At 53.2% G+C, this 20,266-nt stretch overlaps 1 protein-coding gene across 2 annotated transcripts; it reads right to left on the bottom strand.

Moving 5' to 3' along the window:
* Window positions 1-225: 225 nt before the first annotated feature.
* Window positions 226-19,533, bottom strand: LOC126643766 (Golgi integral membrane protein 4-like). Of its 2 annotated transcripts, none has more exons than XM_050322388.1 (14): window positions 18,802-19,533; window positions 14,807-14,881; window positions 13,569-13,618; window positions 12,040-12,093; window positions 8,488-8,638; window positions 7,480-7,562; window positions 5,953-6,099; window positions 5,554-5,826; window positions 4,842-4,999; window positions 3,407-3,615; window positions 3,198-3,265; window positions 2,860-3,024; window positions 1,737-1,821; window positions 226-765 (listed from the first exon to the last, which is right to left on the bottom strand). In XM_050322388.1, exons 1-14 carry the CDS (start codon window positions 18,986-18,988, stop codon window positions 749-751), a joined length of 1,722 nt encoding a protein of 573 aa, XP_050178345.1. In that variant the 5' UTR covers window positions 18,989-19,533; the 3' UTR covers window positions 226-748. The 2 variants fall into 2 exon arrangements, with proteins under 2 accessions (XP_050178345.1, XP_050178344.1); XM_050322387.1 differs by having other exon boundaries at window positions 1,750-1,821; window positions 18,802-19,531.
* Between the last annotated feature and the right edge of the window lie 733 nt (window positions 19,534-20,266).

Here is a 20,266-nt window from a genome sequence, read left to right as displayed (position 1 = left end):
TTCTCCTCCGGGTCACTGGGAGGTCTCAGCACCAGGAAGAGGATTCAGTTGTTCACACACACACACACACACTGCTGGCACAGTCCCGTCTGCGGGAGCTCAGGGTTGGTTGTCATCCCTGCACTGCTCCAGACAAAGAGCAGGATAATTTCCTCTGACTCCCTCCCCACCTTACTCTGAGGGGAGCAAAAAGGCTGTGTTAAAGAAACACCACAGAGCAAAATATTTTACGAAGAGAGATTCCTTTGTATTAGCAATCGGTCGAGTAAGTCCAGGGGCCGGTCCAGGCACCCCTCTGCTGCCCAGGGGGGTAAAATACCCCCAAAAACCAACACCAAAAGCCCCTCTCCGGCTTTGGAGGGGATATGGAAAACAAGAACGTGAAGAACACTGTAAATCAAAAAGTGCTTCTAAGAAAAAGCAGCAGGATAAAATCATTCCTACAGTCTGAGAGCACTTCCATGCCATCGACCGGAGAGCCAACGGAGACCCCCACACGGAGATGGAACGCACGTCTGCGAGGCCCCTGCTCGGGGCCTGCAAGAGTTACCTCCTCCTGCCTTTGTTCTGGGCAGTGTTTAATACAGGAGCCAGTTCCCAGGAGGAGTTCTCGTCCCCTCATTCCGAGAGTATCCCGTTTTCCTGCAGCATCTCTCAGTAGTAGTCGTCCTTCTTGCCACCAGCTCCCGGTAGGCCCGCACGGTCCTTCTGCTCTTGGACAAGCTCCAGGTCATCGTTGTCGTCCACCTCACCTCCATGATCCTCCTGGGTGCAGAGGGAACAGCCAGGAAGGGAAAAATCAGCAAGGCCTGGGAAAGGAGACCCTAACTAGCAGCACACTGTGCTGCTTCTGGCTACAGCTGTTCTGCCATACCAGCCCAGCTCGGAAACTTGGGAAAACAGGGAAGAATCCACCTCTGCCAGGTGAGATTGGCAAGCCACTGAGCCAAGGCAGGGGTGTTGCCATGATCAGCCTGTTTGTTTTAAGCACATTCAATGTCCTGGCATTACAGTGCAATTTTAACATCTCAGCTTGTTGACACCATAGAAGATACTCTACATCTACCACGTGGAAAACTGTGTCCCAAATCCCACCCCTGATCAGCAGCCAGCACAGCCTCCAGGGACACTTTTAGGTCCAGCAATCCAGTAGAACCTACAAGAGGTCTGGATTCACACAGGGAAAGGAAACCTCCTGACACCAGCTCTGCTCTGCCCACCCCTTGTTTCCCCACTCTCTTCATTCCCAGCAGGCAGCCCAAGCCCTCAATTCCTCAGCAATCATGTTGAAACTGCAGGAAAAAACCCACAGCAGCTACTCCCAAAGGGCAGGGAGAGGATGAGTGGGACTGGAAGAGGATTCCTCATTTCTATCTACGTGAGCCAGAAGCTTTCTGGGTGATCCTCTCCAGCTCATGCTCGGAGAAACACAGGGATCCTGCACTGGCACAGCCTGTAATTCCCCCCAGCTCCTGTTTGGGAAGCATCCCACAGCTCAGCTGTTGCAGATGGATGCAGACAGAAGTGAGGAGGGGAGACAGAGCATAAAGGGTACTCTGAACCCCTGGAAGAGGGAGCAGAGGCAGGTGGGCTCCAGGGTTGTTCTGGAGACCCACCTCACTGGGCAGGCAGGGCAAACCTGAAGCCAGTGGCTCCCTAAAATCTGAATCCTCCCCAGCTCCTGGCTCCCAACACTCCCAGGTAACAACCACACCAGAGAGGGAAAGGGGGAGAACCTTGGTGTCGTACAATTTCTTGCTCCTGATCTTCTTGATAGTCATCCATTGGGTCTTCCCTGGGCTTGGCAGGTCTGCCAGCATCCTGAAAAATACAGTCAGACACTGCTGACAGTGCCCCAGCCTGCTCCCATTCCCTGCCAGGGACACAACTCCCTGGCATCAGAGCCCCAGGTCTGGAAGCTTGGGCTGCCCCAGGAATCAGGGGGAGCAGAGAGACAATCAGGCAACCCAAACTCCTTGTGCTTCCTCCATCCAGTCTCTCTTCCCAGCTCCTTCCACTGTGGAGAGAGGTTTCAGGTCCCAGGTCCATTGCCTCAAGTCCCAGGACTGCAGGGAATCTGTGAGTTATTTAGGGCACACAGCACAGCCCCATCTGAGAGCCAGGTACTGATGTCACTAATTCTTTCCACATTTGCACTAATCTCCAGGAGGTGTTACTCTCTTGGTGCCAGCATCTCTCTCTTGTTTGATTTCATTGGCCTGGATGCCTTTTATTTTTTTCCTTAATCTCACTATTAATCATGATTTTAAAGCCTGGCAGATAAAACACTCCTTTTTTAAAACAAGCAACACTCAGCTGCTTGTCAAAACAAGCCAACATTTCCCTGATGCAAAGTCTGGCTTCAGGCAGCAAGAAACACTTTGGGAAGTAAATGGATTCCATCTGCAAGGAGGCAAACAAGCAGGCTGAGCTCTCTTGTGCTGCCACTGCTGCCAGGAGCCTGAAACAGGCAGGGCTGCACCGACCAGAAGAGCAGAGACTCATTTTATTGTCTCTGATTTTGGTCTCAAGTGCATGAAAAGCCACAGCCCCTCTGCAGGAGCAGCTGGGGGTGAGCCACCCCCTGCTCCACGTCTCTCCAGCCAGGTAGGTGCTCCAAGTGCCAGGGGTGACTTTAACAAGCAGAGAGGACAGAGCCAGAACAAGCTCTGGGATTGACCAACCCACCAATTCTCCCTCAGAAGGAGGTTCCTCCTGCCTGCCACGTCCTTGCAGTGGCATCATGGATCCATCCAGAGGAATATGACATTCTCCTTTGAGTCCTTAAGCTCTCTGCCTCCCCCCCTCCATAGCTGGGGGTCCCTCCCTGGCCCTGCTGGTTGCCCTCATGTCAGTCACCTTCGGTGGCTTCTCCTTTGACTCTTCTCTCAAGTTGGGCTCCTTGAACTTCTCCAAACCTCCCACCTTCTCTTCGAAGTCAGGTCTCTCCAGCTCAGCTTCCTCAAACTCATCCTCACCCTGGTTATTGGGATCCTGGGCAGGATCTGCAGCATCATCTGGCATCTGGACAAGAAAAGTGGCACTGCTACTTTCCAAGGCCAGGTTGGATGGGGCCCTGAGTGACCTGGTCTAGTGGAAGGTGTCCCTGCCCACAGCAGGGGGTTGGAATGAGGTGGTCTTTGAGGTCCCTTCCAAGCCAAGCCACCCTGTGGTTTTCTGATTCCACCATTCCTTACCATCGGCTCCTGGACAGCAGTCTGTTTCTGAGGGTGCAAGTTCTCCTCCCTCTCGATCACTCCTGCATCTGCAAGGAACAGGCACAGTCAGTGGTGTCTCAAAGCCAGCGTCACCAGTGTCTTAACTTTGTGCCAAGCAGGGATTTGAGGAGGCCAGCGCTCTGTGTTTGCAGAGAAATGCTCCTCCAGTGCCACTAGGGAAGCCATACCCATTTCCAGCTCTTCCTCATCCGTCCTCTCCTTCTCTCCTCCCTGCTCAGCTCTGTGATGCTCTTCCCCTCTCCCCTGGCTGGGGACCTGGGAGCTGTCCCTCTGCACCTCCTGCCCAGGCTGGGGGGCAAACTGAAGGCTCTTTGGGTAACCACGTGCTTGCTCTTCATCCATCTGGGCATTCACCTTGTTCACTATGTCTTTCCAGCTGCAACAAGAGCGTGAAACAAAACATGACCCCCCTGCCTCAGTGCAGCAGCAGATAAAGCTATTTCATGATGGCAAGCAGAGAAAAAAAAATACACTTTCTGTGTTTAAAAGCTGAGAAAGTGGCCTTGGCTTCAGCAGCTTCTCAAGCCAGCACACAAAACCTTCAGTAAGGAAAATCATAACTCAGCCCTCAGCTCAGATTCCCGCCTTTTAAAACCATCAAAATGCAAACTGCCCCATCAAGGCAATCTCAGCCACCCCAGGCAGCAGTTCCTGGCCTTGGATCCATGGGCTCTTTGTGCTGCCCTGAGGTCCCTTATTGCTCTTGGCCTGGACAAGGTTGGGTTATGTGTTCCTTATCACAAATCTCCCACAGTGTAAACAACAGCCTCCAGCTGCTCCCTAATTCCTTGATGATAGATCCAGGAAAAGCAAAGCTCACCAAACACGCCAGGACGTGTGGCCTGGCCAAAACCGTTCGCCAAACACGTCAACATTTGCGTTCTCAGTCTCACAGAGTGATGGTCACCTGGCTGGGCTCTGCATGGCTGAGGAAAAACCATTCTGCCACCACCCCCTCACCCTCAGCGAGCCCTTCCCTGAACAAGCAGAACATCCCCTGGGCACAGCTCCTGTGCCTGTGCAGATGGTGCCTGTCACAGCAGCTCGGGGAGGACGTTGCCTTTTAAAGGAGCAAGAAAAGCACAATCCCTGCCCTGGGAAGGTTGCAGGTTTAGTGAACAAACAAAAATGGAAGAGCAGAAAGGGTCAGGCTGACTCTAGAGTGAAATCCAGAAGCTTCTCCTACAGATAAAACAGACATGAAATCCTGTTTGCTCCGGTAAACTGAACAGATAGGACCTGGACCCACACAGGGGATAAATAAGTTAAAGGAGGAAGCACTATTTTCAGAGTCCCTTTTTGGATTATGGCCAGACTTTGATGAATTGCAGCTGCACAGAGACAATTTTTTTCCCTTTGCAAAACAAACCAGTCTCCTAAAGTGCTGCTGAGACAGTAAACAGTCTCCCCAGTGCCTTACAGCATCCAGTACAACAGGATCCTGAGCAGACAATACCACTAACACACCCAGGAAAGGTTGTTCCTTCACCCACCTTTCAGGTAGACCCACAATAAACACGAGAAGAGAGAGACCAGGGGTGCCCCTGTTTGGAACCTTCAGCCTGAACTTTTGAGAGCAGAAGGGAGTTGTGTGTCACCAACCTTTGCATTTGCCCCTGCCTGTTCCCTGTGGAGAGGTGGCTGTCTGGAACTGGAGGGTTTTCTGCTGCAGGGGGTTGTCTGGGACCAGGCAGGGCCAGTCCAGGAGCTTGGCTTTCCTCGTGGCTTCTCACCTGGATGCGCATCACCATCTTCACATCCTGGGGAGAAGACACCTGGGATGTGCACAAAGTCTAATCTACCCCCACATCTTGCATTTGGGCAGGTTTATGGGCCAGAAAACTCTTTGTCAGAGAACAGAGACTCAGAAGTGCTCCAGAACACATCTGCAGTCCTGTCCAGCCTGCAGTAGAACAGGCCCTTCTCCTTCCAAGACAAAAGGAAATAAGTTAGGTCCTGTCTTGGGTAGGTGAATCTCCAAGGAAAGAGGTACAAAACCACCCCTAAACCCCCCACCTCCCATCCTCATAATAGTCACTGTAATTATAGTCTAGCCACACTGCAATTTATTGTCTTTTTTTAGATATTTACTTTCCATAACTCTCTCTCAATCAGCCCAGGAGGGGGAGGAGGAGGGGTTGCTGATTTTATGATTTACTCTCTGCAGCTCTGGCAGAAGAACCTCATCCCGCTCCGCTGAGCCCAGTGGTGAAACCACAAGTGCCCAGGAGCCCGAAAGCACCCCAGGGCCGTGGGGTTCCCACCCCCAGAGCACTGCAGCTCCCACAGCTCCCCAGGCAAAGGCCACACATACGGGGTTCCCGTTGGGGAGGCTGTTCATGGTCCGGGTGAACCTCACCACGTGGCCGTCCCCGCGCCGCGCCGGCCAGGCTGGCACGGCCTCTGGCAGCGAGTTGGCACCCCGGGGTGGGGTGGGCTGGGTTAAGGGCACCACGGGCTGTGGCCTCGGGCCGTCCTGGCTGTAGGAGTTCTGTCCCTGCAGCACCACCGGGATTTCCGCCGGCTTCTGGAACCCGGAGACGGGAGAGGCCAACGGGATCCCATCCTCTGGATTGACCGGGAAACCCTGCGAGGGAGAAAGGACAGCAGCAGGTTCAGAGCTGTTGGAGGGAGCTAGGCTTGTTCCCCGTGCTGGAAACCCACAGGAGCCCTGCAGAACGCTCCTACCAGGCTTTTCCTGGGAATACCACACCTTCTGCCTGCCCAGCTGCAGCTGGCTGTGGGCTGGCACCACGGGCTGCTGCCCCTTCCCTCCTCCTCCTCCTCCTCCTCCTCCTCCTCTGAAGCCTGGCATCTTCTGTAGAGCTTCCTTGAGCTGCCTGAACTCTTCCATCTGGGCCTGAGGGGGTGAGAAGGACACAGAGAAACCTCCCACAGTAACAGGGTTAAGGACCTCCTTGCTGGGAACGGCCACCCTTGGCACAGGAGGACTCTAAAGAGAGGTATTTTATACACGTGGAAGGTCAGAGAAAATCCACAACCATTAATGACAAGCCTGTTTTCAGCTTTCCCTCCAGATTTCATGGCTGTTCTGTATTCCCCCTGTGCCAGTCTTGCACCTTATTGGACATTTTCACCCTGGCAGTGCTGAGCTGTGACACTGGTCCTTTTCCTGATGCTGTTCCGTGCATGAGCCTTTGCTGCAAGTCCTGCCTTGGCACGAGAATTGTACCCTGGGTCTTAGTTGTGCCTCCCTCTCCTTCCTGTGCCTCACACTCACGTACCTCCAGGTCAACTTCTTTCCTCCCAGCTGCAGCATTTCTCCCTGGATGTGCTCATCTCAGCAGGGCTGACAATAATTGGCATAATCCAACCTGACAACCCAATTTACTTTGCAAGACAAATGAAAATCAATTCTCCTGGACTGCAAATGCAAATGCAACACTTTTTTTTTTTTCCCTCTTTTTTTTTTTTTTTTTTTTTTCTCTCCTGCAGTTTATTCCTTTCAGCTCCAAAAAGTAGGGCTTGAAAAAGCCACTCAGGAAAAGCTCCCCACTTCCACCCTGGTTATTTATAGGAAAGCGAGGGGGGAGAGCTTTTCATGTGCTTGCCAGGGTACCTGGAAATGGCCCAAATTAGGGACGGGGCTGGGGAGGAAAGCTTCCAAGCAGCAAGGAAAGTTTAGCAGGAAATTAATTCCTGAGCAGGCTCTGTTGATCTCAGTCCTCCCCCCTGAAATCTGACCTTAAAACTGACTTTTAAAACAACAAAACAAACCCCTACAGAAACACTCAGCGCAGCTGACGTGAGAGGAACGAGGAGAAGGCAGCCAAGAGCAGTTCATGGGATATGAACCTGGAGGATGCTGCTTCCAGTCAGAACAACCAGGGTGGATGCAAAGCTTGTGCCTGTCAGGGGGCTCAGCAAACCAGGCGTTGTTTCTCTCTGCAGTTAATTTTACAGGCGTAAACAAAGACAACCCACCACCATTTGGAAGTGTTTGAGATGTGTGGAGGTGACAGGAGGCATTCCAGGGTTGGGAATGTGCTGGTTGACGCTACCTTGAACCCCCAGGGACTTGTGCAGCATCACCTGGGACAGATTGCCAGGCTGGAAAATTTTGCTCTTATGGATCTACATTACCAACACCTATCAGCAGTGGTTTATTATTTATATTTATAATTATTCACTGGAATACAGCTGGTAAGATTTATTAATCAGAGGATATTTGATGTGCCTGCAGACCCCAGGGTCCCACAGGCAGCCCCTGGCTGGTTACCTGGGCATTCAGGAGCTGGGAGTGAACCTCCTGGTGGGCCTTCCGAAGGAGCTTGCTCTCCTCCCTGAGTTTAAACACTGTATCTGCAGGAGGAGAAGAAATTGGCTTGAAAGAGCTGGTTTTGCAAGTGTAGTATTTTATTATAAATTAGCCTGGACCTCCCAGATCTCCCCAAGCCCAGGAATTGCAGCGAAGCCCGAGCCAGAGATGGACAAACCCGATCATCATCACCCACTGCTCTCAGGGTAGGGCTCTTCCCATGTTTGCTTCCAGAGGGAGATATTTGCTCCTTCATTTCTCTTACCCCTTGCAGCTGAAGAGCAGCACTCTCTGTCCCTCCCTGTGGGGACTGGAAGGTTAAGAAACAACCACAAGGGAGGTCTCTTGGGTCTCCTGAACCCCCAAGATGTGATAAGGAGCTTCTCTCCTTAAGGAGAGAAGCTCCTTATCACATCTTGGGGGTTCAGGTTCTCCTTCAGAGAGAAGCTGCCTCTTAAATATTTAGGTTTCACTTATTTGTCCTCAATTTCCCCCCTTTCAAACCCAGGAGTGCTCATCAGATACTACAGAAGGATTTGTTGACCAGAAGGGGAAAAAACAAACAAAACATCATCAGATTTCGCTCTTCCAAACCTAATCAAGTGAGAACAGATGTAAACCTCGAAAACCCCACGATGTAATTAAACAGCAGACCAAATATAAACCACTCTCTGGGAATTAAAGGGATCAGCATTGTCTGTGATAACTTGCACTATCAAAGGCATTTTACAGACCTGCAACATTAATTGCAAAAAGCGTGTTAAATTTGCTCCCGGGCTCAAATAAATATTGGGGTTTGCAGGCTGTTCCTGCCCCACCACCTGGCTGAGGTCCAGAAGGGCCAAGGTGCTGCACATTGTCACGCAGGAACATCTCTGGGGTGTCCACTGACCCTTCTGGGGACCTGCAGAGGAACCTCTGCCCTGTCCCGAGCTCAGCCCTTCAGCCTGGTTGCTTTCCCACGCTCACCCTGCAGGTTGGTGACCTCGCTGTCCTTCTCCTGCTGCAGCTGGGCGTATTTCTGGCTCTGGCTCTCCACTGCCTTACGGTGTTCCAGCTTCAGGCTGTTGTGCTGCAGCTGCAGGTCAAGCAGCTGCTTCTTGACATCGTCGTGCTGGTTCTGGGGACGAGAGAAGCGACAGAGTCAGCGCAAGGAGGGGAGTGATTTAAATACTGGCAAATGCTCCCTGAGTGCCTCTGCTGAACAGGTTGCCTGGGGAGGAAGGGGATGTTTGTTCCCCCCCTCAAGGAGGCAGCAAATCCCAGGTATTCCTGTGTTCAGGGGTTCAGGGGGATGTGAACACCAGGTAAACTCCACCTTGAGAGGTCTCCTGGGAAGCCACTAAACTGGCAGCAGTTCCAGGACACAGGAGCTGTTCCAGGACACAGGAACTGCTCCTGCTCCTTCCCAGCCCCCCTGCCCACAGGCTGGGATGTTTGCTGCTGTCACACCAAATCCCTGTGGAATCCTTCACAAATCCAGGGTCCTCTCCAGAACCCCAACCATGCAGAAGGATTTTACCTGCAAGGGAAGTTCCCACGGAGCAGGGAGAGCTTGTGCAAGGACACCACAGCCTCTGACAGGGACCAGAGAGAGCCCACATTCCCCTCAGGAGCATCAAATTCCGGGATAACAAGACTCGCCCAAGACCACAGAGTATTTCAAGCAGGCCAAGAACTCAGCAGATAGAAGGGGGCTGAACGGCTGTTCTCTTTTCCCCTCCCCTCTTGCAGGGCCCAAGAACAAAACATGCAGAGACATCCTTTTGCTGGGACCCGCTGAACCAGAATTCACCTCCTTTTTTTTTTCCTTTTTTTTTTTTTTTTTTGTTGTTGTTCCCATGGTAACCCAGAGAGATTCCTTCCACATTCAGTTTGTCAACACCAATTATGTATGCAGATTGACTGGCTCTCAGGTGAACCCTGGCCCTGCCACACAATCCCCCTTTAGGACTCAGGCAGTCATTTCAATCTGCCTTCCTGGGGGGAAAAAAAATCTTAAAAAAACCCAAGCCAAAATAAAACAACAAACACCCAAACCTCTAAATGTTATTGATGATTGCATTTGCCCCCAGGAAAACAAAGTGTCTGTAGCCCTGGCATTCCCCCTGAAGTTAAATTATCCTCCACTAAAAGAGATATAGCTGTGCTCCAAAAATACATGTGATGCAGAGGAAAAGGCTGCTGGTGCAGAGGGGTCCCGGAGCCAGGGCAGAGAAGAGACACAAGGATGTCAGGTTAATCAGATCACAAGATCTGGAGGGGAAATAAAGAGCACAGAAGATTCCTGCTTTGATTTTCACAGACATGAGGTGCTTGCAGTTCTCATCAGAGCCCCTGGCAGAAAGCCCTGTGGAGGAACCACTTCCCTACAATCATTTTGATACCAAACACATCAGAAACCGCCAACATTAGCGAGTGAGGATTGATCTGGACAAGAAACCCGTAAGAAATTCAAGGAATTTTAAGTCCTCATCAGCTCAGGTCAATTAATTCCTAACCCATATTCTGCCTGGAAGGGGATGTGCATAATGAGTGTCCCCAGACTGCTCCCAGGCAGGAAGAAGGGAGGGAATGCTCATCCTCTGGCAGCAGCAGGAAGCTGGAGAGGGAGATAAGTGCCTTGCCCAAGGTCACAGGCAGCACCTGAGGCTGCCTCCTCACTGAGCACACTGGAGCATCCTCCTCTCAGCTGCTTTCTGAGGTGTTGGGATGGTGTGTGCAGCCCTGGGGAGCAACCCACAGATGCCTTTGTGTCACTGGCAGGCAGGGAGTCTGGAACACACTAAACTATTTTCAGAGACACAATTTAATTACCTGCAGGCAGATCATTCCTGACCCAGGCAGCCAAACTGTCGTGGCTTTTCTCTGGTGCTCACATGGGGAAATCTTATCACTCAGGAGTCAGATCATCTTCCAAAATTCAGGAGTTCCCCAGCTCAGCTGCAGGAATTCTCTCATCTCTCACCTTCCCTTCATTGTTCAGACAACAGGGAGTGCCCAAATGTGTCAGATCTGGGTCACTGAGGGCTGGGGGGGAACGGGCAGGTGAAGGGGGAGAAGAAAATAACAGTCCCTCAAACCCGGGTGTTCCTGCCGGGATTCAAAAGCAGCTTTGTGGACAGCAGTGCACAAAGTGGAATCAGTAGGTGGATGCCTTAACCCACGAGCAGAGGAAGGGCACAGCTCACTGCTAGTTTTGGTGTTCCAGCAAGTTCAGGAAGTTCATGTCAGAAATCCTTTGTTTGAGGCCGCCCCCTCCCTCCCTGCCTGCTCCAGAGAATGCCAGGATACACTGCAGAGGGGTGGGAGCAAAAAAACATTTTCACCTCCACTCAAGAGGGAGAAAGGAACTGTAAGACAAAGTCTGGCCCCAGCAGGAATTCAGACAGCACAGGCAGTGATCACAACTGCTATTTTTGGACCGAGTCAGGGCCCTTGCCCCTCTGGGCTGCTGTGCCAGCTCCAGATGTAAATCAGCCATGGAGGACGATATCCTGGCAGCAATCTTCCTCCTGAGGAAGCCAGTTCCAGGGGGAAGCACTTTTGCCTGGGCTCCAGCAGCAGAAGTGTTACTCACAGGCTCCTAACTAGCAGGAGCTGGGCTAAATGCTGCTTTTTGGGGTGTGGGGGTGTGTGTGAAATCTCCCACTGTGCAGCCCCAAGGGCTGGTCTGTCTTTCAGCAGCTGTAAATGTAGTTTAAAAAAAAAATAGGTGTTTTTTTCCCCACCCCTCCAATAAAAGGAAGCGAGAGAAAGGGAGCCAGCCCGAAATGCTCTCCCTGTCCCCTCGGGAGCAGCAAACCAGAGCATCCTGCTCAGCCTGCAGTTGCTATGAGGAGCAATGTTGCTGTTGCAAAGCGTTCCCAGAGTCCACAGTGCTGGATAATACCCAAGAGACAGAACTGTACTTCCCTTTTCCCCAAGTTTGAATCCAAGAGCCAGGCAGCTGGAGGTCCAGCTCTGCTCAGGAAATACAACCCAGCGGTGCTGAGGGCTGCTGGAACCCAGCCCTCCTTCCACAGCCCAGAATTAAATTACCATCTCCCTGCCAAAGCTCCAGCTAAAAACCTTTAAAAACCACCACCAGCCCCGGTTGCCTTGCTCCAACAAAAGGAAAATTTAACATCAGGATATGCTCCAGGTAGGGCAGGTGATCAGCTATAAAATGCTATAAACTGCCCTGCTCTGAGCCTCTTCCAGGGGCTGGAATATATTGTATTAGCCCAAAGGGCAAGCTAGGATGAATAGACCCATTTTCACACCAAAGGCACCCAGAAAGGAGCAGGCTGAACAGCAGAATCCCCTGTGATAAAGGGCACAAAGGCTGCCACTGAACCGAGGTGGAGGTGAAAGTTGTAACCTGATACAGAATAAATAGGAAACTCCCCTGGACCTGAACAGTCAGGAAGGAATGTAGATCAGCACGGAGTGGTCTCCTCCCTCCTAGGACTCTCCTTCCCAGGAGCATCCTTTAATGTGCAGCAGATGGGCAATCCATGACCCAGCCTCCTCCCTTACCTTCAGGATCTTGTGCTGGGAGCTGAGGGCCCCGTATCTGTTCATGGAGTCTTGCTGGGAATAAAAAAAAAAAGAGATTCAACAGTGCCATTAGAGCCCAGAAAAACCCAGGGCAGGGAGAAAAAACCCAAGCACTTCACACACACAGGTGGGGACCGGGACCAGCCCACCAAGGTGACCGGCAGAACACGCAGGGCTGGAGAAGAACCTTTTCAAACCAGCTCATTAACTGCACTCTTAATTCACTTTCAGAGCAGTTTTTCCTCAGCCTTCAGCTCTGTATCTAGGCCAGGCCCAGGCTGGAGGAGCTGAGCACAGTGAACCCCCCTCCCCGAAGGCTGAGCTCTCCTGGCAGCAGCTGAGGGGGAGGCAGAGAGCAGCAGAGCTGAGCCCGTCGCCTACACACCCAAATTGCACCGTTTAACAAAAAATGGATCACTAGGCAATTGAGGGAGCCTACAGCAAGCTCTGTAACCAGGGTACAGCAGCCAGGCTAGGCTCAGCTGGCACAAACCAGCAGTGCAGAGGGATTCATGTGCCCACGGAGGGGTCTGGAGCAGTTCAGCAGCTCTGCTCGTGCCTTGTCATGTTCTTCCCCTGTGCCCCTAAAGTGCCACTCTTCACCACAGCACCACCATCTCCTCACAGCAGGGGTGAAAGTCACCACCCCCTGTGCCCAAAGGCTCTGTCCCCAGGGCAGCAGTGGCACCTGAGCTTGTCCCAGGACACGCAGGGTTACAAACATCCACTGGGACCTGCGTCTGGGGACCTTAAAGCAACGAGGCTGATCCACAAAACAGCAAACTAACCCTCATGCAGACATTCCCACTACAGCCCCCAAATCAATTTATGTGGTAAATACTCAATATGGAACAAAATATCACCAGCAAATGAGCACAGGTTAAAAAAATTCAGATGTTCATCGTTGAGTTTTCTTGTAACAGGCTGACATGGACCCCCAGATGGAGGGGCTAAAAGCCATTCCCCTTCTCCAGCATCTCATCAGCAGATGCTCTGGGAAAGGAATAAACCCAGCCTTACAACCTAAGTGGATGTGACAGACTGTATCCCAGGGATGCATTTCTTCCCAACCCTCACTGAAGAGCCCTTTCCCGCTGCGTGAGAAGTCCACAGGCAAGTGAAAATCATTTGACGGTCCCTGGAGACACAAAACAATGGATATGCTTTTCCCCACACCACATGGTCTTTCTTCTCCCTGTTCCCCCGTGGTGTGCCTTGAATTCAGTTTCTCCAGGACTCTCCTGCAGCGTGGAGCAGGAATTCTCCCTTCAGACTGCAGCCTGGGGCTGCACCAGGAGCTGGGAATCGTCCCCTGGGCTGCCCCACGAGGGAGAACAGGCAGAGCAGCTCAAATCCTCACACACACCAGCAGCCTTGCCCAGTGGAGTCAGCCAAAGTTCACCCTGTACCATCCACACACGGAGCCCCTCGTGCCTCCCAACCCCGCTGGGGCCGGGAAAACATTTCCCAACATCACACAGACACCCCGAGGAACAAACCTGACCCACCTTCTCCTTGTTGAGAGCTTCCTGAGCTTCTAACTTATACACTAAAAAATCTGGAAGGGGAAGAAGAGAAGAGAATTTGACGAGCTGGAATTTAACAGGGATCTGGTTTATATTTTGGGGTGGAGGGGGAGGGAAGGAGGGAATCAGCCCCTTGCTGAGCAAAAGGCTGCAAGTCAATAAGCTGGAATGCAGATGCTGCCAGGAGGCCACTCAATGCCCTTGGAAAAATGGGAGTATTTTCCATGAGAGCTGTCCACCCAGCTAGACTGGCCCAAAATGTCTTTGCTTTCCCATTCTGTAGGCAAGTGCCTACAGAAATTCCAAGTGATTTCCTACTTCAGCACACAAAAGGCTACAGTTTGATGTCTCTGAGGCTGCAGAAGGAAAAGACTTTGGAAAAGAGAAACCAAAGCTTCCGTGAGGCCAAAAGGAATGAATCTGCTGATCTCATCTGCACCACCTTCTTAAAATGGGAAGGTGCCATGACTAGACAACATATATTAGGATGTATTTCCTCAGTCAGTCCCCACCAAGTAAATTAGAGGTGGCAGAAATGCAGCTTCTCCCTCAGTGAGGCAGCCAAATCTGCATGGCAGCACCTCCAGAAACACAGAGCATGTTGGAGTAAGGAGCACTGGTGTTACACCAGATTTGAAGATAAAACCCAAGTTATTAAGTTGCCAGCAAGAATCAGGTGCAGAAGGGCCTGACATCCAAGCACAGCCCTCCACTGAAAGGCTAAACTGTTGGCTTTCTGTTTCCTGTTGGATTTCATGCTCTTAAAATATCCTGCATGTTTATACCTCCTTATGTGCATCAGCTCTAAGGGATCTGACATTGTCCATGTGCCGTGGAGGGCAGTGATGCTGATACCATTCAGCACTTGTAGAGCTCAGCATCTTCACTTCTAGAGGAAAGCTGACATATTTCCAAGAAAAAAAAAAAAAAACAAACCCTGATCCAGTGCCAGGTTTAGCCACCACTTCAAGTGCTCAAACACCACATCCTGGGCACTGTTACTCACAGATTGCACTGAGGACATGAGTAGGAGTAGGAGAGAACAGAACCTCCCTCCCAGCACCTTCTGCCCACGGACAACAAACACGGGAGTTCTCTGCTCCCCAGCTACAAACCAGGGCTGAGCTCACCTGGGGGCACTCAGGGACAGCCACACAGGGCCCCAGGACAGCTGGGGGCTTGTCTGGCCACTGCTGGGACATTCCCTGCGAGGCACTCACCTTCCTTCGTCTTCTTGTGCTCCCCTCGCTCCTTCTGCAGGGACCGTTCCAGGCGGGAGCGGTGCTCGTAAACCACTGGGGAGCAGAGAGGGGCACAGAGTCAGAGAGGCCTCACATTCCTTCACACAGGGCTTTTTTTTTTTTTTCCCCCACCTATTTCCTCCCCTGTCTGGAGCAGGGAGGGCACAGTTGGTAGCTGGAGGCTGTCATATTCACGATACAACACCACACACCCTGTGGGTATTTGCACTCAGGTTTTGCTTCAGAGCCCGAGTTGTGATGCCCAAGAGCTGCTTTTAGTGGGCAAGGGCTGAATTATGTCTTTGTGGGCCAAGTGCCCAGCCAGGGTTAAGGCAACCAGAGCCTTCCTGCATGCAGGAGAGGCATTTTCTGCCCTTCCATTGACTGGCCCTCAGGCCAGTGAGGAAAAGCGAGCTGGGCAGCTCCCTGTGCCATCCCACCCAAAGCAGCACCTTCACCATGCACAGGAGCAGAGGAGGGACAGGGATGGGGCTGCTTTGAGCAGCAGCCACGTGAGAAACCAAAGCACCACGGAAGCTTCCTGCTGGATGGTGATTTTAATGCACCCTGACATCTGAATGCAGAGCAAGAGCTCTCCCTGAGCAGCAGCACTCAGCTGGAACAGGCCCCTCATCCCCCTGGCACAGATGGACACCGGGCCAGAACACCACTGGGCAGCCAGTCAGAGGGGACAGGTGATAAAAGAAACCTTCCAGAGCCAAGATCCCTCCAGAGCCAAGACCTCTGGGGGCCACTCGTGCCATAACACACAATCTCCAGGAAAATGAACTAAGTGGGGTAAGCAGGAAGGACCAGTGCCCTAGGTCTGGAATTCCCATTGTCTCAGCCACTTTGTCTCCCTCCTTCTCTTCCTTACCCTCCCCAGATAACACAGACAGACCCCAGTGGTGAAGATGCTTCCCCTGGACTGGGCTGCTTGGTTAAGATGTTCCTCTGGAGTGAGGAGGCTCCCACGTGCTTCAAACCATGCCAGCAGAAATAGGAGGTTTCCATCTGGAGGGAGGTTTCCCTTGCAGAGCATCCCTGCTAAAGCCATCACTGCAGCTGTCCAAGTGTCTACTTCATGACAGCTTTACTTTTAGGAACACTTTTCCCAGCAGGCTACTCAGATGTCACCCTGAGGGCTTCCCCAGCTAAGCACACACCCTGGGTGCTCCTTCACTACTTGTTCAAGGAAATTGTCACCTTGAGAACATCAGCCCCTTCCCCAGGGATTTGGGAGCTCTGGGCACTCATCTTTCTGCCAGAAGCATCTCCCTTTCTTGCAGCCTTATCTAGCAGAGCTCCTGAGGGCAAGCCTTTGGTGTGATGGGAACCTCACAGCAGCAGTGAAAAGCATCTGTAGGGGTGGGCTGGTGCAAGCACCCCCAGCCACAGATCCCAGTGCTCCATCCCACAGCAGGGGAGGCTTCAGGAACAGCTCCACATCCCAGTGACTGGGAAAGAAAGTTGTAATCTCCTGCTATTCCTCCAGGTGTCCAGAGCCCAGAGAAGGTGGATTCAGCTTTACAGAGAGTGGTGTCTCTGCTCTTGGACTTTGATGATCCCTGTGGGTCCTTTCCCACTCAGGATATTCTATAATTTTGTGATTCTCTATTCAGGACTTATCTTGGTGGTGGAACAGGCACCTCATCCAACCAACCTGGCACTGTACAGCTCCACAGGCCAGGGAGCCAGGAAGTCTTTGACAATTTGCTATTGTAAGGGAGGATGGAGGGTGGTGAGAGTCTAAATCCTGGGATTCAGCCAGAACTCGGCACCAAGGAACCGTCACCTGCTGCCAAATGAGCCAAAATGCAGAATTTGAGGTGCTGAAACAATGAAGCTCCTGGCAGTGCCTTGCTGAAGAGATAGAATGAGATGCAGAAGACACAGGAATTAAAGTCAAGAGACAGGAATTAAAGTCATGCAACAAGTGAGCACAGGGCAGGGAGGGAACCCAGAGCCCCAGCTCCCTGCTCTGCTGTGTCCAGCACCAGAGCACTGACACCAGATGAGCCAGACAGCCTTGCACTGCAGGTCTGCCATGAACTGGCTCCTCTCTGCCAGCCACCAGGATTCTCCCACCAGCAAAACCCAAAGAGAAGCCTTGCCTTTGTTAAATTTGTTGGACGAGCAAGTGTCTTCTCAAAATAAAGAGGGGTAGCCATGGCAACAACTGTATTTAGGAATAGGAGGGGGTTAGAAACCCCAGCAACAGGCAACAGCTCTGCCATTCAAACATATTTGGGTGGAAAAAAATATAAGCCTGGCTCAGTTGTTGGCTTGAGCCTGTTGTTGCCAAAGCTGGGGTTCCCTGAGGCTACCACTGTCGTTTTATTCTCTGAAGAATCAGCCCCTCTCTCCAAGAGGAGCATGAGATGCTGACACACCAGAAAGGAATGTGGGTTAACTTCTGCCCTGCTGATCTTTGCATCTCCCCAACCCAGGGTGCAGGTGGAAATCGTGGCTGGAACCGAGCGACACCAGAGGTGTTTGACTGCCTGATAGAAGGAATGGGAACAGCCCTAAGATAATAGCAGTGAACCTAAACACACCCAGTTAGATCCCTTTCCAAGACTGATGGCTTTTTTAAAGCGTGTTTCCTGGAGAGGAACGCACCACACTCTGCTCTCGCTGTTTACAAACACAAATACACAGCCCTGGGCTCCGGCAGCCCTTGGAGGATGTTACATTTGCATCACAACACCGCACACAGAACCACCAGAGAAGATTTAACCCTAAAAGACATGAACGTCGAGCCACAGATCTGCAGAATTCCTCAGCTCTGGAAACAGTATCACCGGACGGGTCCACAGGGGTCAGGATGGATACCCTGTGTTTGATTTTAGCCCCAGGAAGAGCTCCAATGTAAACACTGCGATCTAAACCGACTTGTCAGATTAAAAAAAAAAAAAAAAAAGGGGGGGGGGTGTTAAATGCATCTCCTGACCTTGAGTAGAACCCCAGCAAACAATATTTTGCCCACATGAAATTCATTCTGTGGGCGCCCAGACCCAGCCCGTCCTCCAGCGTTACACACCCAAGTGCTGGCTCCCCGGAGTGGGTTCCCACCAAACCTCTCCACGGGGAGCTCAGCAAATCCCTCTGGAGACTCCAAATCTGGTGACAGCTGCTGGAAACGTCGCTCTGGCAGATGCACTGAGGCTGGGATGACAGACTAGGCAAAGGAGGTAAGAGTTCATGGATGGAGTAACGTGTGTCCTCAGCCTTCCCTGCCCAGACCTCCCCTGGGCTAAAATGCCATTTTCCCACAGTCAGGCGTTTATGAAGGAGGACAACTGAGGGGAGAAAGGGGGAGGAGGAATACCCACACTGTGTTTGCCTTCCGGTCTCTGGCAGCTCTTGCCAGAGGAGCCAAGTGCTGGTCAGTGGGCTCAGAAAAGCCAATTCTTCCTCCTCCTCCTCCTCCTCCTCCTCCTCCCCCTTTGGATGCCGCTGCATCCATCAGCCCCAAACATGCCGGCAAACCTTCTGTAGCCACGGATCAACCTCTCGAGAAGAAGGTGGGCTCGTTTCCTTGCAAAGGCGATGGGCAGCACAGCGTGACAACAAACTTTACTGAAGGATCCCTTCCCTCTCCCTCCACTTCCCGGACAGGCACAGGGTAGAGAGTGGAGCCACATCTCGGAGCCTGCCCAGCCAGCCCTGTCTGAGCTGGTGCTGCTTCACAGAGGTTTAATTTTTGCAGCCAAAGGGAGAAGAAATGGAATAGACGTGACGCAGCTGAACTCGCCCATCCGACACGCTCCGCTCCCCTCGCTGCGAGCAGCAATTCACACTCGCGGCTGTTCTAATTCCAGACACCCACGGGGGAGGAAAGAAACGGGAACATCTTAGAGCTCTTTAAAAAGCTGAACGTGCCCAAGGCTTGTGGCTGGGCAGCAAAGCCAGCGAGGGAAGTCCGGGCAGAGTGTGCACACACAGACACACGCACAGAGCAGGTCACTCACCTTGGAGCTGCGCTGACAGCGCTTCCTGCTGCTGTTTGTATTTCTGGGCCAGGGCTTCTGCGTTCCGCACCTTCTGCTGCAAGTGGTTGTAGAGGAAAACTCCGGAGCCCAGGCACGCCACGGTGACCAGGCAGAAGGCGGTCTGCAGGAGCCCCTTCTGCCTCCTGGAGCACATGCCGGTGCCCATGGTGGGGCCGGAGCGCAGCGATGCGGCGCTGCCTCGCCGGCGCTGCTAAACCATCTGATTAAATTTGCCCAACAGCCCCTCTCCTCCGCAAATTCGCAGATCCCTCCGGAAGATGCGATCCGAGTCTCGCCTTCCCCCCTTCCCAGCGCTCAGAGCAGCGGGAGAGGCTCCAGCCGCGCTCTATTCCCGGCCGTCCATCGCGGAGCGCCGCAGCTCCCGGCCGGGCTCCGAGCGGAGCGGCCGCGGGAGCATCCTCGGGATGCGGGGACCGGGGGGCGGCCCGGGGGGGCTGCGGGGCGAGGGCAGCCGGCGGAGGGGAGAGAGCGGGAGCAGGAGAAGCAGGAGGAGCAGCGGGAGGAGGAGGAGGAGGAGGAAAACTTTTTGCTTCCCATGTGCTGCAGCGGCCGGGGGGAGCGGGAAGGGGGTACCGCCGCCTTTGGCTCTTCCCACCTCCCCCGCTGGAGCAGCGGCCGGAAAAAATAACCCGGCGGGAGGAGAAGCCCTTGGGCCCCCTCCCCGCGGCTCCCGGGAGGAAGCGGCGGCACCGGGAGCCGGGAGCAGGGCCAGGAAAGCGGCGGCGGTGGCATCCGGGCTGCGGCGGCGGCGAGTCCGCCCCCCGAGGCGGGAGGGGCCGGGGGGGGAGCGGGGGGACCTCAGCGCCCCGAGCCCCTGCGGACACCCAGGGACACCCGTGGGGGACCCGCTGCCCCTGCCCCGGTGGCGCAGGGAGGTCCCACCCGCCTTCCTCTGCGGAGGAAGCGGCACCGACGCCCCCAGCCCAACCTCGACCCCCCGACCTCTCCCACGTGCGTGTTTTCCCCTCCCTGATCCACAGGAGCGGCCGCACCCACTGCCGGCACCTGTTGGGAGCGGGAGGTGGGTGAGGGACACGGGAGGGCTTTTTCCTACCGTCACAGAATGGTTTGAGTCGGAAGGGACCTTAAAGCTCATCCTGTTCTACCCCCTGGGACACCTTCCACTACGCCAAGCCCCAACCAGCCTGGCCTTGGACACTTCCAGGGATGGGGGATTCCAAGGTCAGTTTTGGGAAGCGGGCTGCCAATTCAAGAGCAGGGCTCCTGCAAGCAAAGGACTCCAGGAGATTCCTCCAGGACAAAAGGTGCCAGCACAGAAAGCTCAAGCTGTCCACGTAGTGCCAAGAGTGGCCCACCAAGTGCACGTGAGAGAAGGAGGGCCAGGGCTGTCTTTCCTGGGTGGAAGGGCAGTTCTTCACTTGCAGGAGTGCTGTGCTGAAATTGGACTGTTCCACCACGTGCA

This window comes from Myiozetetes cayanensis, unplaced genomic scaffold (assembly GCF_022539395.1).
Source record: "Myiozetetes cayanensis isolate MyiCay16 unplaced genomic scaffold, myiCay2020 scf28, whole genome shotgun sequence".
Classification (NCBI taxonomy): domain Eukaryota; kingdom Metazoa; phylum Chordata; class Aves; order Passeriformes; family Tyrannidae; genus Myiozetetes; species Myiozetetes cayanensis.
This window is presented reverse-complemented; position numbering and strand designations above follow the sequence as displayed.